General features: G+C 47.0%; 2 protein-coding genes across 2 annotated transcripts in view; one reads left to right on the top strand and one right to left on the bottom strand.

Annotated features, from left to right (window-relative positions):
• The first annotated feature begins 789 nt into the window (after positions 1 to 789).
• Positions 790 to 21,041, top strand: PDCD5 (programmed cell death 5). The gene is made up of 6 exons (XM_068103010.2): positions 790 to 1,133; positions 8,395 to 8,444; positions 8,699 to 8,760; positions 13,782 to 13,873; positions 19,880 to 19,951; positions 20,144 to 21,041. The coding sequence occupies exons 1-6, from the start codon at positions 1,065 to 1,067 to the stop codon at positions 20,183 to 20,185; spliced, it is 387 nt and encodes a 128-aa protein (XP_067959111.1). The 5' UTR covers positions 790 to 1,064; the 3' UTR covers positions 20,186 to 21,041.
• UBE2C (ubiquitin conjugating enzyme E2 C) overlaps positions 20,333 to 21,069 on the bottom strand; it is a 15,251-nt gene continuing 14,514 nt past the window's right edge. The window contains exons 5-6 of the mRNA XM_068103009.2: positions 20,579 to 20,638; positions 20,333 to 20,444 (exon numbers count right to left, since the gene is read on the bottom strand). Of these exons, the coding sequence (XP_067959110.1) occupies positions 20,395 to 20,444; positions 20,579 to 20,638 (110 nt within the window). The 3' untranslated portion in view covers positions 20,333 to 20,394. The remainder of the gene's footprint in view (positions 20,445 to 20,578; positions 20,639 to 21,069) is intronic.

The following is a 21,069-nucleotide window of genomic DNA, read 5'->3' as shown; positions in this document are numbered from 1 at the left end:
GCCATAACACGGCCAGGTTAAAAATACCTGAACAAAAAAAGCGAGATGTGTATAAGGTTAGAAATCGAAAGAAGAATAAAAAAGGGCATTTTGGAAGTACTGATTAAAGCTCGAATATTTCAGTATTATACTTGTGTGATTGAAATACGTAGGCAGAGGCCTACTCGTCATCTTTATGAGAAAAATAACTTATAAAATGTTTAAACACTTGATTCTCATTTTCGCGCCTAAATTCATCAGTTTCTAACTTTGTCCATTCTCTGAAGCAAGAAACTGTAGGCTGTAGCCGACAGACTTTTAACTGTTAACATTCCATGAAAGAGTCAGTAACAACTAGCAAGGGACAAATAAGCCCTTTGTGGGCAATCTCCTCTGCATTTCGAAATAATCTACAGAGATTGCCAACAAGACACTTTGTGCCGAACGACAGATGAGATCGCCCAAAGCTTCACCATCTCGACATTCACTACTGTAGTTCATTCCTCTTGATGTGATGTTAAAATACATCTGTCCTTACAAGGAGCTAGGTGGGAGGCGCCATTAGGTTCATAAAACCTGCGCTTACGGTTGTCTGCTGAATCCATGACACCACCGACTTTCGTTCCAGTTTAACCATATTTACATTTTATAAAATATTTATTGGAATATCGGAACGTATTTATATTATTTACTTAATATTATGTGATATATTTATGCGATGGCTGTTCTAATAATATGTTTGACCAGTGCATGACTTGGGGTGTATATGAGTCATTTGTTAGCTCGATTGAAACACCTCCTCATAATATTGTTCTATTAATGGTTTTATTCACCATGTAGTTTTTTTCCCCCTTCACATCAAAGTAAAACATTTATTGATGTCGTGTGCAGATATTTCGTTTTAAATCGTCATTTACGTGCGACGATAGCACAAGAGATGGTGAATACGTGCATTGGTGCAGTAGGTTCACGGTGTTAAACCCATGTGATTGGCAAAAATAACCAAAGACCAATATTGGAACGAAGAGCCCGGGTTTGCCCTCTTGGTTGTTGGCGCTGAAGGCATTTGACACGTCCCTGTGACTATGGAAGACCCAGAGCTGGACTCCTTGCGCCGCAGGCGAATGGCCGAGCTGCAGGCCCAACGTGGAGCTGTAAGTTTACTGAGAAAACCCGAAACGACGACCCGCCTTGGTGGTTTGTTCGAATCGTAACGGTATCCATGGTGATTCCTCCATAGCCATGTCCATAATGTTAGTCATACGTTTGAGAATTTTGGATCTCATCGTTACCGCCACCCTCCTCGACTTTGTGTTTTTGTCGTTTTTTTTATTAATCCAAGCAGAGTACCCGCCCAACGGGCGACCCTTTGGGTGTTCTTGTCAACGGGCGTTCTTGTTCCAAGCGTACAAGTACAACACATTTTCTGCTGATACAACTGATTTGACTTGGATTTCTTGATTATTTCCTTCGGTAATATTGCTGGATATCTGTTCCACTTAGGTGAGGCATCTCAATTTTCCAGAAAAAAACAAACCTCAAATAAACGTCACCCGAGCGAACAACACCCAAGACAACCCCACACCTCCCCGCCACCATCTCCTCAAAATCCCCCTTCAACCGTCACCCTAGCAATACCCATGACAAACCCACAACACTCTCTTACCTCCCCTCCACCATCTCTTCACAAACTCACATCAACCGTCACCCTAGCTAACAATACCCACGACAACCCGCCACCCCCCCCCCCCCCACCCACCCTCCCCTCCACCATCTCTTCACAAACTCCCATCAACCGTCACCCTAGCTAACAATACCCATGACAACCCGCCACCACCCCCCCTCCCCCCCACCCTCCCCTCCACCATCTCTTCACAAACTCCCATCAACCATCACCCGAGCTAACAATACCCACGACAACCCGCCACCCCCCACCCTCCCCTCCACCATCTCTACACAAACTCCCATAAACCGTCACCCTAGCTAACAATACCCACGACAACCCGCCACCCCCCCCCCCCTAACCCTCCCCTCCACCATCTCTTCACAAACTCCCATCAACCGTCACCCTAGCTAACAATACCCACGACAACCCGCCACCCCCCCCCCCCCCAACCCTCCCCTCCACCATCTCTTCACAAACTCCCATCAACCGTCACCCTAGCTAACAATACACACGACAATTCCCCCCCCCCCCCCCTCCACTCCACTATCTCTTCACAAACTCCCATAAACCGTCACCCTAGCTAACAATACCCACGACAACCCGCCAACCCCCCCCCCCCCAACCCTCCCCTCCACCATCTCTTCACAAACTCCCATCAACCGTCACCCTAGCTAACAATACCCACGACAACCCGCCACCCCCCCCCCCCCCACCTTACCCTCCACCATCTCTTCACAAACTCCCATAAACCGTCACCCTAGCTAACAATACCCACGACAACCCGCCACCCCCCCCCCCCCCAACCCTCCCCTCCACCATCTCTTCACAAACTCCCATCAACCGTCACCCTAGCTAACAATACACACGACAATTCCCCCCCCCCCCCCCCCTCCACTCCACTATCTCTTCACAAACTCCCATAAACCGTCACCCTAGCTAACAATACCCACGACAACCCGCCACCCCCCCCCCCCAACCCTCCCCTCCACCATCTCTTCACAAACTCCCATCAACCGTCACCCTAGCTAACAATACCCACGACAACCCGCCACCCCCCCCCCCCCACCTTACCCTCCACCATCTCTTCACAAACTCCCATAAACCGTCACCTTAGCTAACAATACACACGACAACCCGCCACCCCCCCCCCCCAACCCTCCCCTCCACCATCTCTTCACAAACTCCCATCAACCGTCACCCTAGCTAACAATACACACGACAATCCGCCACCCCCCCCCCCCCACCCTCCCCTCCACTATCTCTTCACAAACTCCCATCAACCGTCACCCTAGCTAACAATACCCATGACAACCCGCCGCCACCCCCCCTCCCCCCCACCACCCCACCCCCCCACCCTCCCCTCCACCATCTCTTCACAAACTCCCATCAACCATCACCCGAGCTAACAATACCCACGACAACCCGCCACCCCCCCCCCCCCCACCCTCCTCTCCACTATCTCTTCACAAACTCCCATCAACCGTCACCCTAGCTAACAATACACACGACAATCCCCCCCCCCCCCCCCTCCACTCCACTATCTCTTCACAAACTCCCATAAACCGTCACCCTAGCTAACAATACCCACGACAACCCGCCACCCCCCCCCCCCCCCCACCTTACCCTCCACCATCTCTTCACAAACTCCCATAAACCGTCACCTTAGCTAACAATACACACGACAACCCGCCACCCCCCCCCCCCCAACCCTCCCCTCCACCATCTCTTCACAAACTCCCATCAACCGTCACCCTAGCTAACAATACACACGACAATCCGCCACCCTCCCCTCCACTATCTCTTCACAAACTCCCATCAACCGTCACCCTAGCTAACAATACCCATGACAACCCGCCGCCACCCCCCCTCCCCCCCACCACCCCACCCCCCCACCCTCCCCTCCACCATCTCTTCACAAACTCCCATCAACCATCACCCGAGCTAACAATACCCACGACAACCCGCCACCCCCCCCCCCCCACCCTCCTCTCCACTATCTCTTCACAAACTCCCATCAACCGTCACCCTAACTAACAATACACACGACAACCCACCACCCCCCCCCCCCACACACACCCCCACCCTCCTCTCCACCATCTCTTCACAAACTCCCATCAACCGTCACCCTAGCTAACAATACCCATGACAACCCCACACCTCCCACCACCCTCCCCTCCACCATCTCTTCACAAACTCCCATCAACCGACACCCGAGCTAACAATACACACGACGACAACCCGCCACCCCTCCCCCCCCCACCCTCCCCTCCACTATCTCTTCACAAACTCCCATCAACCGTCACCCTAGCTAACGATACCCACGACAACCCGCCACCCCCACCCTCCCCTCCACCATCTCTTCACAAACTCCCATCAACCGTCACCCGAGCTAACAATACCCACGACAACCCGCCACCTCCCCCCCCCCTCCCCTCCACCATCTCTTCACAAACTCCCATCAACCGTCACCCGAGCTAAAAATACCCACGACAACCCCACACCTCCCACCCCCCCCCCCCTCCACCCTCTACTCAAAATCCCCCTTCAATCACAAACTCACCACAATCTCCTCAAAATCCCCCTTCAGCCCACAACCCCACACCCTCTTTCCTCCCCTCCACCATCTCTTCACAAACTCCCATCAACCGTCACCCTAGCTAACAATACCCACGACAACCCACACCTCCCCCCCCTCACCCCCCACCATCTCCTCAAAATCCCCCTTCAACCATCACCCGAGCTAACAATACTCACGACCATCCCACACCATCTTTCTGTTCAACTTCGGCGGCCTTGGTTTCTGATGCATTCCAATTAAAAAAACCATCAACCATCACCCTAGCTAACAGTACGCACGACCAACCTACACCCTCCTCCCCCCCCCACCCCCCCCCCCACCCGTCCACCATGCCCTCACAATCCCCCTACAACCGTCACCCTAGCCAATAATACGCACGATCACCCCTCACCACCCCTACACAATCCCCCATCAACTATCATCGTAACTAACAATACTCACGACCACCCCACACCATCCCCCAGCAAACATCACCCTAGCTTGCAATACCCACGACCAACCCACACACCCCGCCCCCTCCAACATTCCCAATCATTATCTGAATCCGAGCAGCTCGGAATGCATTGTCTCTATGTACTGCCGCCAGCAGGATCACAGTGAGTTCACAATATGATGTCACTGGCAAACACAAAAATCGACACTCTAAGGCTTTTTTCGGGACTTTGTCATTCTCAAATAAAATAAAATAAAATCCCCTTCAAATTAGACTGTGATTAATGATTGTCAATGGTTTTCAGAAGAATTTTTTTTTTACATTTAGGTTCCCCTTTAAGGGTATTTTGGGTCTTCGGTGTCTTTTCAGTCCTTTGGGTCTTTTTGGTCGTCAGGGTGTTTTTGGTCTTTGGTGTCTTTTCAGTTTTCAGGGTCTTTTTGGTATTTTGGATGTTTTCATCTTCAGGGTCTTCGTATTTTTTTGGGGTCTTCGGGTTTTTTTGGGGGTCTTTGGGGTTTTTTGGGGGGTCTTTGGGTTTTTTTGGGGGTCTTCGGGGTTTTTTGGGGTCTTTGAGGGTTTTTTGGGGGTCTTCAGGATATTGTGGGTCTTTGGGGTCTTTTCAATATTTTGGGTCTTTTGGGTGTCCGGGGTCTTTTGGGTCTTCGGGATCTTTTTGGTGTTCGGGGTATTTTTGGTGTCCGGGGTCTTTTAGGTCTTTGCGGTCTTAACGGTGTTCGGGGTTTTTTTGGGGTCTTTGGGGTTTTTTTTAGGGTCTTCAGGATATTTTGGGTCTTCGGGGTCCTTTCAATATTTCGGATCTTTTTGCTGTTCGAGTCTTTTGGGTCTTCGGGGTCTTTTGGGTATTTTCAGTCTTTGGAGTATTTTAGGTCTTTGGGGTCTTTTAGGTCTTTGGGATCTTCGGGGTCTTCTCCACCATCCTCTCACAAAAAAGTCTTTAGGGTCTTTTGCGTGTTTTTTTATTTTATTTTATTTTTTAAATCAAGATGGAGGCTCGTGTAAGAGCTAACATTAATCACAAAAAGACAAACTGACACATAAAACATGACACATAAAGGGAGCGGGAGACAAGATGGGGAGAGAGAGGGAACTACACAAGTACAACATTTGAGAGCAGGGACATCGGGAGATCTGTGGGAAGGCGAGAGGGCTTGGGGGGTGGAGGTACGGTAAAGGGGGGGGGGGGGGGGGGATGGGAGAGGTATAAAACACATGCACACTGCTAGGACCTCCAGGAAAGAAGTCGGAATTTCAAAAAAGTGGATCTGGGGTGAATTAACGGGGGTAGAAAAGATCAGGTTTTGAATGGGGGAAGATAAGAGATGGTGGTGAACAGCTGTTTTAAAGACCTGGAGGGAGGAGTGGGATTGAAGAGGGTGAGGGAGTTTGTTCCAGAGGCGGGAGAAAAGAGGAATGAAGGAGTGAAGGTGAGCAGAGACACCTTGATTTTGGCAATTTCACCATAAGAGGGTTGCTGGCAGATCTTGTGCGACCTGTAGGAATATTTGAGGGACAGAGCACAGATGAAGTTCTCCCCTCTGGGCAATGTCAACTTGAACAGAGCACATTTCTTGAAGAAGTTCTGTCACTCAAGCTTTTGGGTCTCACCATCTGCGATTATCTTTCCTGGGAAAATCACATTTCCAACCTGGCCTCCAAAGCGACTGGGCATCCTCCGTCGTGCAAAGTCCTTCCTTGGCACACCTGAGCTCCTCACCACATACAAGGCTTTCATCCACAGCTCAATGGAATACTGCTCTCCCCTCTGGGCTGGTGCTCCTGTCTCACACCTAGCTCGGCTTCACGCTATTGAAACCAAAGCTTTCAGAATCATTGGTACTGTATCTCCCACGATGAAACTGATTATGAGGGCCTTTCAATGACTCACCGCAGGCAGTTTGGTGGTGTTTGTCTTCTCCCGACTCCTTTCCGACCTTCTCCATTCAGCATGTCTCCGAGGTATCAAAATGTTTTCACACCTTCCAGCTTCATGCCGTCTCCAAGATCCAACTCAACATTTCATCCATCTGCAGCTCCCTCTGTGCACACCTTACATTTGAATGTAGCTGCCACACTGGTTAATGACCCTCTCAGACCACAACATTTTTGATGAACCCACTCAGCGCACATTGTACATTGAATGGAGTTCACTCCGACACCCTTCCTGCACACAGCACATGGCCACTTCCCAGTTCTTTCCACCTCACCACATGCTTTACCACTTGCCATCACCTTCGTCTTTCCTATATTCACCTTCAGACCTGTTGCCTCCATACATTCCTTCCACTTGTTCATCTTCTCCTTCAGTCCATCCATACTTTCCGCAATCAACACCAGATCTTCTGCATACAACAACTCCCACGGTAAACCCTCCTTTACGTTCTGAGCCAGCACCTCCATCACAGCTACAAATAGTAGTGGAGTTGGTACCGACCCCTGAAGCACTCCCACCTTCACCTCAAACTCACCACTGTTCCCGTCCTTCGTCCTTACAGCTGTGCGCGCTCTCATACGTTGCCATCACGACTCTGATCTACCATTCCTCCACTCCTAACTTCCTCAATGCCCACGTCACTACTTCACGTGGAACCCTATGGAATGCTTTCTTCAAACAAATCAAACGAGGCCTGCACACATTCAAACAAATCGTAGATCAAGTTTGTGATTCTAATTGAGACGTTATCATCAGTGTCTCCACCCCTACACCCACCCTCCCCTCCACCCCACCTTCCGTCCTCCCCCCCACCCCCCATTCCCCTTCACCCCATCTTTCACACTGTTGATGTGTCTTCAGAATTTGGCAACAGCATTGTTGGCGGAGGAGGCAAAATGGTTGAGGTGAACATTATTATCTGGGCTCTCACAATGACGCAGAGGTACCATACTCACCTGTAAGTTGGTTAGTCTGGGCGCAATTCCTACCTTGCTATAAATTGTCAACCTGGTACTTCGCAGGCCGGGCGTTGCATCATCAAATGCACCATTGTTGGGGGAGGACATTAAGCGTAGCTGTGAGCATTCGTTGGTGGACATTAAGAGATCCCAGGATGCCTTTCAAAAATGACGGCCATTGTGTTTCTGCACATAATTCCTTATCGGGGGTACAACCACGGGTATGATGCAACCAGCGGGTCGAATTAGTCCAATATTCATTTGTAAGAGAGTGCTTTATTAATCTATCTTGTTACAATCGAGTATTGATTCATACCTGTAGGCTAGCAGGATGGCCCAGGCCCTAGAGGTATGCACACTCGCCTGTAAGGCCTCAGCTGTCTAGCCTGGGTTTGATTCCCGACCCAGCTACAAACCGTCATCCCGGTGTTTCACGGGCCTGGTGATTTATCATTGTGTGCGCACCGTCCTCGGATGGACGTCAAACTGGGTGCCCCGTCCACGAGAATCGGTCGGTGGAAGTTAAAGATCCCAGGTTGTCCTTCGGGAAGAGTGGGCGAGCTGTCGCCGTCACGCGGACCAAATTCCAAATTCCTGCCCGGACTTCCACTGGGAAGGAAATGGCAAATGGCCCGGTACGACCCTTGCCAAGGAACTGCTTCGGCACCACCGACGCTCTGTAACAGAGTTTGGTACATCAAAATCAGAATTTATACCTGCACAACTATTTTCAATACTTTGAGGAAGTAGAATTCTGTTATGGTGTAATTATTTATTTAAATCACCATCTTGATCCCTTTCTTGTTTCTTCCCTTCGTAACCTCGCAGGAGAACACGAATCCTCAAGCCCAGCAGGCCGCCCAGGAAGCCACAGACAAGTAAGACCCCGAACGTGCACACCTGTGCCTCCCAGACCGTCTTTGGCACTGCAATAAAAAATGGAGATTACCTTACGTTACAGGAAGTGGATTGGTTTAATGCCTTGATTGTACATTTTAACCTTATTGGAAAGGTGGCTTTGATGAGCGTAAAGGGAGTGGGTCCATTTGGGGAGCACGTGACGCGAACCACCGCTGGGAGCCGTCGGTGGTATGGTGTGCGTGTTCTGATTACACTATCGTTTTGTTACCAGGGAGGCAGAAATGAGGAACGGTATCCTGGCGCAGGTGTTGGATCAGAATGCCAGGGCACGCCGTAAGTCCTTTCCCCTTGGACTCTGAGAACTCTTCATCCTTTGTTTTGCTTCTGTGAACACTTCCTGGTTACTCCATAACTATACGAAAGGCAAAAATTAAAAACCTCTCCCCAACCTCCTGGATCATTTATTTAATTTATACTCTATCCTTTTTCTATTTTAACCATCCTCTTCCTGCTTTGTGTTTGGAATGTGTACATGCCCCTTTACACACAGAAATGTAATGTAAAAGTAGTCTTTGTGAAGACCAGATTCTGTCTGCATTGGGAGAAAAATGAGGACAATTTATTTTCTCGAAGGTTGAGAGGGTTTTTTTTTTTTTTTGTATACTGAATCAAGGCTCGTGAAAGAGCTAACATTTATTTCACAAACAAATCAACCAGACAAACAAATCAACCAGACAAACAAAATATACAAAAAGAGGGAGCGGAAGACAAGATGGGGAGAGAAGGGGAAGCACACAACCACAACATTTGAGAGCAGGGAGAAGTGTGGGTATGGTAACTACCGTGGGAAAGGATGTGAGGTGGCATTTTGGGCGAGTGACGAGAGAACGTGTGTGTGGAGGGGCCAAGGATAATGTCAGGGATGTAAAAGGATGGTAATGACTGCGTGGAACAAGGGGTGTGGATGTCAGGGTTCACTGGGAAAAGGGAGAGGGTAGATAAAAATAGGAAAAATATATGGGAAAATGGGATCGAGCACAAAGTATGTAAAGGAAAGAGTAATAAAAAGAGGTTTTTTTGAAAATTAATGGTTGAGAATAAACGGAAAAGTAAATAATAGGAGGAAAAGGAGGAAAAAACGAACAAATAGTACCCTCTGCCATGACATATCTCTTCCTTCAGACAGGCAGGCCGCACCTGCTTTCCTCTCTTCAGACCTTGAAAAAAAATAGGGGCAATACCACTGGCGCTCACCTGGTAGAATAAACAGTGTACTGCACTGACTAAAGGTATTTTAAACCAATTTCAATGGTTGCCCCCCACCCCGTGTACCTCCTCAGACCCCACTTTTTCCAATGCCTTCAACAAACATTGGTACATCAAGGATGATGAAGGATGATGAAGGGCAACCACCCACCCCTTATACTCCCAAAGGGCCAGATTTTATTTTTAATGCCTTGACTAAACTTTGGTACATCACAGGTGAAGGCTGTGGTCAAGTTTCATCGAAATTGTGTGTGTGGTTTCAGAGAAGAAAGCGAATTCCTTTTGGGGGAGGGAGGGGGGGGGGGGGCGGTTGAGTCAAACCAGGATCCAATTTGACCGCCGGTGGACCCCTTTAGACACCTTCTTTTTTTTTTTTTGTTTAAATGCCATGAACAAACTTTCGTCACAACACAACAAATATAATTTGTGCCAAATTTGGTCGCAATCCCATCATCGGTTTCGGTTTTTACGGACGGACTGACGACGCGCCATCGCTTAAGCTCCCCTGAACTTCGTTCGATAAACCACATTTTGAAATTCGCCTCCAAAGCCAGCCGCCGACGGGGCATCCTCCATCGTACAAAGTCCTTCCTTAGCACACCTGAACTCCTATCATCCTACAAGGACAACGCACATGACTAGAAGATGGAAGATGACCTCAGGCAAATGACAGGGTGAAAAGGGCAGAGAGAGGACGTGATGTGCAAGAGCAGCAGAGAAGGTTTTTAGGACACACAAACTGATGCCGTTCGGTCCAGGTGCAGATTTCAGTCGAGGGTTGAAAGAACCTTCTCAGGTGCAAAAGATAGAATCCAGGAGCAGTTGGGTATGACTGGGAAGGATGGGTACCAACAGTGAGGGTTTGGAGGATATATGATTTTGAAGCAAAAACAAAATGGAGGCATTTGGCCTTCTTCCAAGCAGAGTCGGCTGTGCCATTTGAAGTGAGGGAAGGGGAGCATATTCCAGGGACAGACCTGACGATGCTTCACCAGGTTTTAGAGGAGACACACAAGTTTTTTGGGAGTTTTTTTTACATTCTAGTCCACAGCTGTGTCCAGTATTTGCTCAAATTATTTGTGAAGATGTACTTATTCGTGATCGTGATTAAGGGAACCATCCTGGTAAACTAAGCACAGCCCAAATGCAGTGTTTGATTCCCTCGTGGGCTGAAAAGATCAATAACAAGTAGAGCTACATGCATAGTACACCGCCCCCCTCCCCCACCCCCCCATGCAGCACATGGAGACGGAATGGGGAGGGAGCGGAGTACAATAATCGATTGATTAATGAAAATAAATAAATGATAATTATCATTTTATCATTAATGATATTAATGACATTAATGATTAATTTTATCATTTATATCATCAATGATAATTAAATGATAATTATCAATTATCAACCTATTTCAAGAAATTAATTATTTTACCATTATAATCGTAAAAGAATTAATTTCTTGAAATAGGTTGATTGAAAAATTATATAATTAATCAAGTAATTGATTGATCAGTAATTAAAAAATACCCTTTATAGCCAAGCGAGAAGAGCCTACCTGTCGCTTTGCTGACTGACCAATTAGTTGTCACGTCTCTTGCTGCTAGAAGGGGGTGGTGAGGGTGAGGGGGGGGGGGGGGGAAAGGAGGTGCATGGGAGGGAGGGAACTCAGCGTTGCACAGATAGAAGAAATTGTAATATCCCCTGCCACTACCACGAGGTGGTGCTCCAAGATACACATTTACGGAGAATTTATGCCCTCCCCTTCCCCCTCCCACACAAAATAGCATTTGGACCCTGCATTTGGAGTTTTACCTTAGATGTGGCTGTGCATAAGGAACAAAGGCAGACAGACAGACAGACAGCCACAGAGAGATAATGGTGTTTTATATATATATATATGATATCACTTGGCCATTGTCATGTCCAAATATCAGCTTCCGAGCTCAAAAGGTGCCTGAAATGTTGCCCAGATGAGAGAAAATAACTAAGGAGTTAATAAATCGATAAATAATAATCTATTAAGTGATTGATCAAAATATAATAAATACTGTTTTTGCCAAAGCATGTGCTCACTATTGTGCCCAAATTTGGGATTGCTGAGCTCAAAGGACTGCTGGCTACACAGTTGACACCGCACATGAAAAAGCCGAATGCCTCAAATATGTGTTTGCTTCAAAATCTTGTGTCCCAAACCCATCTCTCTCTGTACCCACCTTACCAAGTTGAACCCAGCTGTGCCTGGACTCTGCCCTTCTCTTCTGACAAGGTGAAGAAGTTTCTGTCAAACCTCGACTCTGATTCTGCAACTGGACCAGATGGTATCAGCCCACTGGTCATAAAATCCTGCTCTGCCGCTCTTTCACACCCTCTCTCAATTCTCTTCACCCTCTCTTTTGCTCAAGGTCATCTGCCATCTGCTTGGAAATCACTAAACATTACCGCTTTAGATAAGAAAGGTGCAAAAACAGATCCTTGCAACTGCAGACCAATCAGCCTGCTCCCAATAATCAGCAAGGTCATGGAATCAATCATCACTTCTGACATCAAATCCTTCCTCTTCTCCAATGGCTTGATCTCGGATTATCAATTTGGATTCAGACCAGGTCATTCTACTCTGGACATGCTGCTTTTGCTGTCTCAACAATGGATGGAAGTCCTCAATGCCAAACAGGAAATCAGAGCTGTCTCCCTTGACATATCTCGTGCCTTTGATACGGTCTGGCACCCCGTCCTGCTCACCAAACTCTCCTCCTATGGTATCCATGGAAACCTCCACGCATGGCTTGCGGACTTCCTCTCTAGTCGTAATCAACATGTGGCCCTGAATGGATTTCTCTCATCTCCCCTTCCTGTTCAGGCTGGAGTTCCCCAAGGCAGTGTTCTGGGCCCTGTGCTTTTTCTGCTCTTCATCAATGATCTCTCCAACTCTCTGGAAAATCCTCTCTATCTCTTTGCTGATGACTCCACTCTCTGCCGCTCCATTTATCAACCCTCAGATCGGCAGGCAGCAGCCTCTTCACTCTTTGAAGACCTGGACAAAATCACAAACTGGTCAAACAAGTGCAACACGTCTTTCAATCCTGACAAATCTCACACTCTCACTATTTCTCTCCGGAAAGGCTATCTGGACAACCCTCCCATCTACTTTCGGAACAATCCTCTTGAAGAAGTTCTGCCACTCAAGATTTTGGGTCTCACTATCTGCCATGATCATTCCTGGGAAAACCACATTTCCAAGCTGGCCTCCAAAGCCAGTCGCCGTTTGGGCATCCTCCATCGTGCGAAGTCCTTTCTGGGCACTTCTGAGCTCCTCACCACTGACAAAGCTTTCATCCGCAGCTCAATGGAATACTGCTCTCCCCTCTGGGCCGGTGCTCCTGCCTCACACCTAGCTCGGCTTCACGGGGTTGAAACCAAAGCTTTCAGAATTATTGGAATCTTCCACGGTGAAGCTGATTCTGAGGACCTTTCTCTCTCTCACCGCAGGCAGGTTGGTGGTCTTTGTCTTCAACCGACTTCTCTCCGGCCTTGCTCCCCTGCTTTGTCTATGCTCTGCCCCCCAAATGTTCCTGCAGGACGCACAAGATCTGCCAGCAACCCTCTTCTGGTGAAACTGCCAAAATCAAGACTCTGCTCACCTTCACTCTTTCATTCCCCTTTTCTCCCACCTCTGGAACAAACTCCCTCACTCTCTTCAATCCCACTCCACCCTCCAGGTCTTTAAAACAGCTGTTCACCACCATCTCTTATCTTCCCCCATCCAAAACCTTGATCTCTTCTACCCCCGTTAAAACACCCCAAACACCCCGGTTTAGAATAGGTACACCGTATCGCTGCGCATCGTAAGAGGCGACTAAGGGTTGGCGTCAGGAAGGGCATCCGGCCATAAAAACATTGCCTCAAACAGGGAACCATGATTGTCATGGGGCCCGCAAGGCTAACCCCCGCTCTTGCGGGGAAAATGGCCTTAAAACGATCATTCATTCATTATTTAACGGATGGCAGTGAAATATTTCCATTGGTTTCTCGCAGCCAATTTACTGTGTTCTCAAATGTCCTTAACTATCAATGGTGTTGCTCTCTTCCAGTGAGTAACTTGGGGATGGTGAAACCTGACAAGGTGAAGGCCGTTGAAAACTACTTGATACAGATGGCTCGGTTTGGACAGCTCTCTGGTCAGGTAAGGGGATCACTTGCCTTAACTTCCTTACATGTGATCGTATCCTCCGCTCTGCTCTGAGCACTTGTTCAAATAAAAGTACCTCAAGAATTTGTTAAATTGGACAAACATTGCGGTCTAGTTAGTAGATACGAACATTATAACTAGTAACAGAGGGCACAAAACTGGTAACAGGGGGGCACTGCATCAGCAGCACAGCCACACTTTAAGAAATGATGCAACCTCCAGCCACATGCTGAATATGAAATATATATACACTTTAAATTTGGATGTTTTTGATTTTTTTATTAACTTGCTGGTTTAAGAAATATACCGACGGTTTCCCGATGCTGTTTCCATTAGCGTTGACGATTTCTAGCCTTCTTCCTTTATCTGAGGTTTGAGTTGTAAACGAGGTCGCGATGGAGTGCAGCGTTAACATTATGGGTCTTGAACCTTAACTTATTACCTCCGCCACCAAAGGTGATGGAGGTTATGTTTTCACCCCCGTCTGTCTGTCTTTGTTTGTCTGTCTGTGAACAAGATATCTCAAAGTTGTGGACGGATTCAGACGAAATTTGGTGGCGAGGTAGTGTTTGTGACGAGGAAAAATTGATTCAATGTTGGTGAAGATCCAGATCCGGATTCAGCTAGGAGAATTTTTAAAAGTGATTCTTCACCATTGAGTGATGTGGCCAACCAGGTGGAGGTATGCTCTCTACTGAGTGCCGTTCTAGTTTGAACCGTTTCACCAACGAGCTCTTACTCGTTCATTTGGTCACAGCAAGCCTGGTTTTGATGGAAAGTGGATGAACGTTTGGGTTTGACCCAATCCTGAATGAGTAGCATAGTCAAATGCAGATCTCCACTTTGTGCCACTTTGCAACGGCCACCATAAAATAGGGTAACTCGCCTAACGTAACAAATGCAACACTTCGGCATCTTGCTCGATTAGGTTTTATTATTCCCGTTTCGGGGAGAGGTCGCCAGATCAGGTGAGGGAAATTGTCCCTGCAGCCAAAGATGTCAATTCTTAACATTATCAAGTGTCTTGTCTGGTATGGTTTTTGCAGGTCACGGGAAAACAAATGTTGGGAAAAAGCCATTTCTGGAAAGGTAGCTTTTTATGGATTGGAAGCTGAAAATGTTTTGTGTATCACATGAAGCCATCATTGTGCAATTTGTCTGACCAGATGTGCACTTGCAGGAACAAGAATAGAAATCTTCTTCATCATTGATAAGACCTACAGTGCATTCAAAAAGTATTCAGACCCCTTCACTTTTTTCACATTTTGTTATGTTGCAGCCTTATGCTGAAATCGTTTAAATTTATTTTTTCCCTCATCAATCTACACTCAATACCCCATATTGACAAAGAGAAAACAGGATTTTAGAAAGTTTGACAGATTTATTAAAAAGAAAAAACTGAAATATCACATTTACATAAGTATTCAGACCCTTTGCTATGACACTTGAAATTTAGCTCAGGTGCCTCCCATTTCTCTTGATCATCTTTGAGATGTTTCCACACCTTGATTGGAGTCCACCTGTGGTATATTCAATTGATTGGACATGATTTCGAAAGGCACACACCTGTCTATATAAGGTCTCACAGCTGACAATGCATACCAGAGCAAAAACCAAGCCATGAGGTCGAAGGAACTGCCTGCAGAGCACATAGTCTAGTAGGAAGACTAGGTCCCCCTGCACCCCCCGGAGATATACTTCTAATCAGTGTTTCTAGATTGGAAAAAATGTGTAGAAAATGACTAGCTATGGCCCCAAGCTGAAAAAATGTCCCACATACCATTTTTATGCAAATTACTGCTGCAAATTTTATGCAAAATTATGCAAATTTTATGCAAATTTTTGATGAGGAGTAGAGTTGAGGGGTCTTTGAGGGCTTCATCGAGGTGCTCTCGGTTGCAAGACTGGGTCATTCTGAGAAGCACAGCAGGGTCAGAGATCATGATGTTCTCCTCCTCAGTGAATCTCTCCATCAACAGCCTCTCCATTGCCTCACACACTGTTTTGAGGCAAAAGAGGGACTTTGCGTAGGCCTTTCCACTGAGAACACCTTTGAGAGATCCACTTGTTACTAGTTGTGCCTCAAAGAGAATCTCTGCATATCCAGAACCACGCATCTTGTGTCCAGTGAGCATCCCGATGTAGTTCATGGATGTGTGGAAGGGTCCAATCGTTACTACATGACTAGCAAATTCATTTGGCCAGCGCCAGATGATGGGAAGGGCTTTCATGCAGACACCCAGATCAAATGTATTCAGGACCCATCTCTGACCCACCTCAGCAGTTGCTGCCTCGGAACGCTTCAGTAGCTCACGAACAACTGCGTTGTCTGTGATCGGTTGGTGGATAGGCGTGCAGTAGTCGACTGTTGATTTGCTGGGTGGGGGAGAACCAGTTGCAGAGGTGAAACCCCCTAGCCCAGGCACAGGCTGCAGGCCATTGCCATGCCATGCAGGCACCAGGCACAGACCGATCACAGACAACGCAGTTGTTCGTGAGCTACTGAAGCGTTCCGAGGCAGCAACTGCTGAGGTGGGTCAGAGATGGGTCCTGAATACATTTGATCTGGGTGTCTGCATGAAAGCCCTTCCCATCATCTGGCGCTGGCCAAATGAATTTGCTAGTCATGTAGTAACGATTGGACCCTTCCACACATCCATGAACTACATCGGGATGCTCACTGGACACAAGATGCGTGGTTCTGGATATGCAGAGATTCTCTTTGAGGCACAACTAGTAACAAGTGGATCTCTCAAAGGTGTTCTCAGTGGAAAGGCCTACGCAAAGTCCCTCTTTTGCCTCAAAACAGTGTGTGAGGCAATGGAGAGGCTGTTGATGGAGAGATTCACTGAGGAGGAGAACATCATGATCTCTGACCCTGCTGTGCTTCTCAGAATGACCCAGTCTTGCAACCGAGAGCACCTCGATGAAGCCCTCAAAGACCCCTCAACTCTACTCCTCATCAAAAATTTGCATAAAATTTGCATAATTTTGCATAAAATTTGCAGCAGTAATTTGCATAAAAATGGTATGTGGGACATTTTTTCAGCTTGGGGCCATAGCTAGTCATTTTCTACACATTTTTTCCAATCTAGAAACACTGATTAGAAGTATATCTCCGGGGGGTGCAGGGGGACCTAGTCTTCCTACTAGACTAACAGAGACAGGATTATGTTGAGGCACAGATCTGGGGAAGCCTACAAAAAAATTCTGCTGCATTGAAGGTTCCCAAGAGCACAGTGGCCTCCATAATTCTTAAATGGAGGAGGTTTGGAACAACCAGGACTCTTCCTAGAGCTGGCCGCCCGGCCAAACCGAGCATTCAGGGGAGAAGGGCCTTGGTAAGAGAGGTGACCAAGAACCCGATGGTCACTCTGGCAGAGCTCCAGAGATCCTGTGTGGAGATGGGAGAAACTTCCAGAAGGACAACCATCACTGCAACACTCCACCGATCTGGGCTAGATGGCAGAGTGGCCAGACGGAAGCCTCTCCTCAGTGAAAGACACATGAAAGCCCGCTTGGAGTTTGCAAAAAAGCACCTAAAGTACTCTCAGACTGAGAAACAAGATTATGTGGTCTGATGAAACCAAGATTGAACTGTTTGGCTTCCGTCTGGCCACTCTGCCATCTAGCCCAGATCGGTGGAGTGTTGCAGTGATGGTTGTCCTTCTGGAAGTTTCTCCCATCTTCACACAGGATCTCTGGAGCTCAGCCAGTGACCATCGGGTTCTTGGTCACCTCTCTTACCAAGGCCCTTCTCGCCCAATTGCTCAGGTTGGCCGGGCGGCCAGCTCTAGGAAGAGTCCTGGTTGTTCCAAACTTCTTCCATTAAAGAATTATGGAGGCCACTATGCTCTGGGAACCTTCAATACAACAACACAACATGCATTTTAAGGCCATTTTCCCTGCTGGAGTGGGGGTTAGCCTTGCGGTCCCCATGACAATCTTCTCCATCTTGCCCTATTTTCTGCATCTCTCCTTGTTAACCCCCTTGCCCGCATTTCTTCTTCCACCATCTTTAGCCAAGTCTTTCTCGGTCTTCCCCGTCCTCTACTTCCTTCTACATTCATTTCCGTCACTCTTCTCAACCAGTCACTTTCATCCTTCCTCAACACATGACCAAACCATCTCAACCTGTTCCTCTTCACAACATCAATCACAGGCTCTATTCCCATCATTTTTCACAATTCATCATTTGTCTTCCTCTCTTTCAACGATAGCCTGGTGTTGGGCTGGCGGCTAGGGTGCCAGCTTAGGATCCTAGGTTAGAATCCCGGTCGATCGCTGAATTAACACCAGGGGGGTTGACTCAGCCTGTCATCCTTCCGAGGTCGGCTAATTGAGTACCAGTTCATTGGTAATTCCCTGCTTGTCGTAAAAGGCGACAAAAAGGGTTGGCGGCAGGAAGGGCACCCGGCCGTAAAACATTGCTTCAAAAAGGGGACCAAAAAACAACAACAACCACGGTCCCCAAAAAAGGCCAACCCCACTTTGCGGGGAAAAATGGCCTCTAAAGGTGTTTTTTTTTTTTTTCTCTCTCAACGATACTCCGCACATCCATCGAACCATTCGCATTTCCACCCTTTCCAACCTTCGTTGCTGCTCTACGTTCATTACCCATGTCTCGCTCCCATAAATCATAACACTTCTCACACATGCAGCATACACCTTTCCCTTCAGCTTCAATGACACTCCCCTCCTCGTCAGCACGCCACTCAGTTCCCGAAACTTCTTCTATGCACATCTCACTCTAGCAACCGTTGCCGAGTCTGATCCACCTTCTCCATTCAGCATGTCTCCGAGGTAGCAAAATGTTTTCACACCTTCCAGCTTCACGCCGTCTCCAAGATCCAACTCAACATTTCCTCCATCTGCAGCTCCCTCTGTGCACACCTTACATTTGAATGTAGCTGCCACTGGTTAATGACCCTCAGACCACGACATTTTTGATGAACCCACTCAGCGCACATTGTACATTGAATGGAGTTCCCTTCAAATGACAATTCATTCATTCATTCATTTGGTTCATTGACCTTCAATGCAGCAGAAATTTTTTTGTAGGCTTCCCCAGATCTGTGCCTCGACACAATCATGTCTCTGAGCTCTGCAGGCAGTTCCTTCGACCTCATGGTTTGGATTTTGCTCTGATATGCATTGTCAACTGTGAGACCTTATATAGACAGGTGTGCCTTTCCAAATCATGTCCAATCAATAGAATTTACCACAGGTGGACTCCAATCAAGGTGTAGAAACATCTCAAAGATGATCAAGAGAAATGGGAGGCACCTGAGCTAAATTTCAAGTGTCATAGCAAAGGGTCTGAATACTTATGTCAATTCAGTTTTTTCTTTTTAATAAATTTGCAAAACTTTCTAAAATCCTGTTTTCTCTTTGTCATTATGGGGTATTGAGTGTAGATTGATGAGGGAAAAAATGAATTTAAACGATTTCAGCATCAGGCTGCAACATAACAATGTGAAGGGTCTGAATACTTTCTGAATGCACTGTACCTCTGTATATACCTTCTGCTGTACCATACTCTGTTGGAGGATCGGTTATGTCGAAGCAGTTTCTTGGCAAGGCTTATACTGGGTGGTTTTCCGTTGCCTTCCCAGCAGTAGTTTGGGCAGGAATTTGTTCATGGTGTCAGCGAGATCTATTCTACTCTTCGCTAAGGATACAGTGGGATCCTTAATTTACTCCAATAATGCCGGCAGCTTGCAAACCCAGCTTAACATCCATGCGAGGGACGGCACACACATTGATGAATCACCCTGCCTGTAAAACATCGGGATGACAGTTTATAGCTATGTTGGGATTCATAACTAGGCCAGACAGCTCAAATGCTATCTTTACACCCCACCGATATATCTACAGGTCAAATTGGTGCAAAAATTGAATTGACCATTCACTTGTGCACACTAAAACCGACTGAGCCAATGTTCTGACCATCTGACCCAACAATGTGCACCCCATACTTCTTCCTGCCATGTGGAACAGGTGAACGAGGAAGACCTGATTGGAATTTTACAGAAGGTGAGCCAAGACGGCGAGAAGAAAACGACAATAAAGGTGAGCATGAATGCACCGGAGGGGGCTTTGCGTAAAACCTGTGCACTAGCGTGTAAGAGCAAGTTAGCAATGAGATCTTCTCACAATTTAACGACATTGTGCTGCTGAGCTGGCCTGCAGATGTTGCTGCCTTGTTTTGCTTGATTACACAATATTCTATGTCTTCAGCACTAATTTTGATTATCTCTCCAGTTCCAGAGGCGACGACTCGATTCTGATGAAGACGACTTTTGAAATCCTTTCCCGGTACTCTTGTAGCAATTGTTGCGCTTATGCCTAAGCACAGCTTCATCTGGAATTGTTACCTGTTAGATGTGTTTCACTCACATACAGAACGTTGCAGACAGTAACACCATCGGTTTGTTTGTTTTTGCAATAAAAAAAATTTGAGCAATTCTTTATTACACTGACAGGTTATACAATACATTCACACTTAAAGAATGTCATTTCTGCTTTGCATTCTGGGAATGAAACAGCATTTGCTTCTTGTATTCTGCATGGGAGAGAGGGATGCGAGGGTAGAGCAGAGATTCATGAATAAGAATCTGTTTAACTTGGCAGCATGAACACAACCTGTAACTGCACAGATTAATCAATAGGATGTCCTGTTCGCAACGCAAACCTCACCCGGCTGGTTGTTCCAGAGAGCTGCTGCCGTCGTGTTGAGGGGACTTTTGATGTTGGGTTCTGGAATAACACGACAAGCAGTTTTCATTGACAGCAATTCCATTTTGGAGGATTGACGTATTAAAATATGCAATTTGGGGTCTGTGTGTATGACTGCGATACATTTGGTCGTTACTTATCCAATCTCAACCAACAGGAGGACTAAGAGTCACATGATGAAAGTTGTAGCAATTTAATTCCCCCTCCCCCCCCCCCCACCCCACCCCTTCCCAAAGGTGTTGTCTGCCTTGCATGAAATCCGTGTTTAGATAGCAAATCCCAGTGTTTTTCCAAGGCCACTTCTAAAAACAAAAATACGAATAATATCACCAACTCCCAAAGAGATTGTTCCTCCTTTAACAAAGCTTATCGTGATGTTTCATGGGGTACCCCAAAAATAATAAACCACAAACATGTATAACTACCTTTTGAAACAGTTGCTTCTGCTGTTT

The sequence above is a fragment of the Myxine glutinosa genome, chromosome 9 (genome assembly GCF_964187855.1).
Source record: "Myxine glutinosa chromosome 9, kmMyxGlut1.1, whole genome shotgun sequence".
In the NCBI taxonomy this organism is placed as follows: Eukaryota; Metazoa; Chordata; class Myxini; order Myxiniformes; family Myxinidae; genus Myxine; species Myxine glutinosa.
This window is presented reverse-complemented; position numbering and strand designations above follow the sequence as displayed.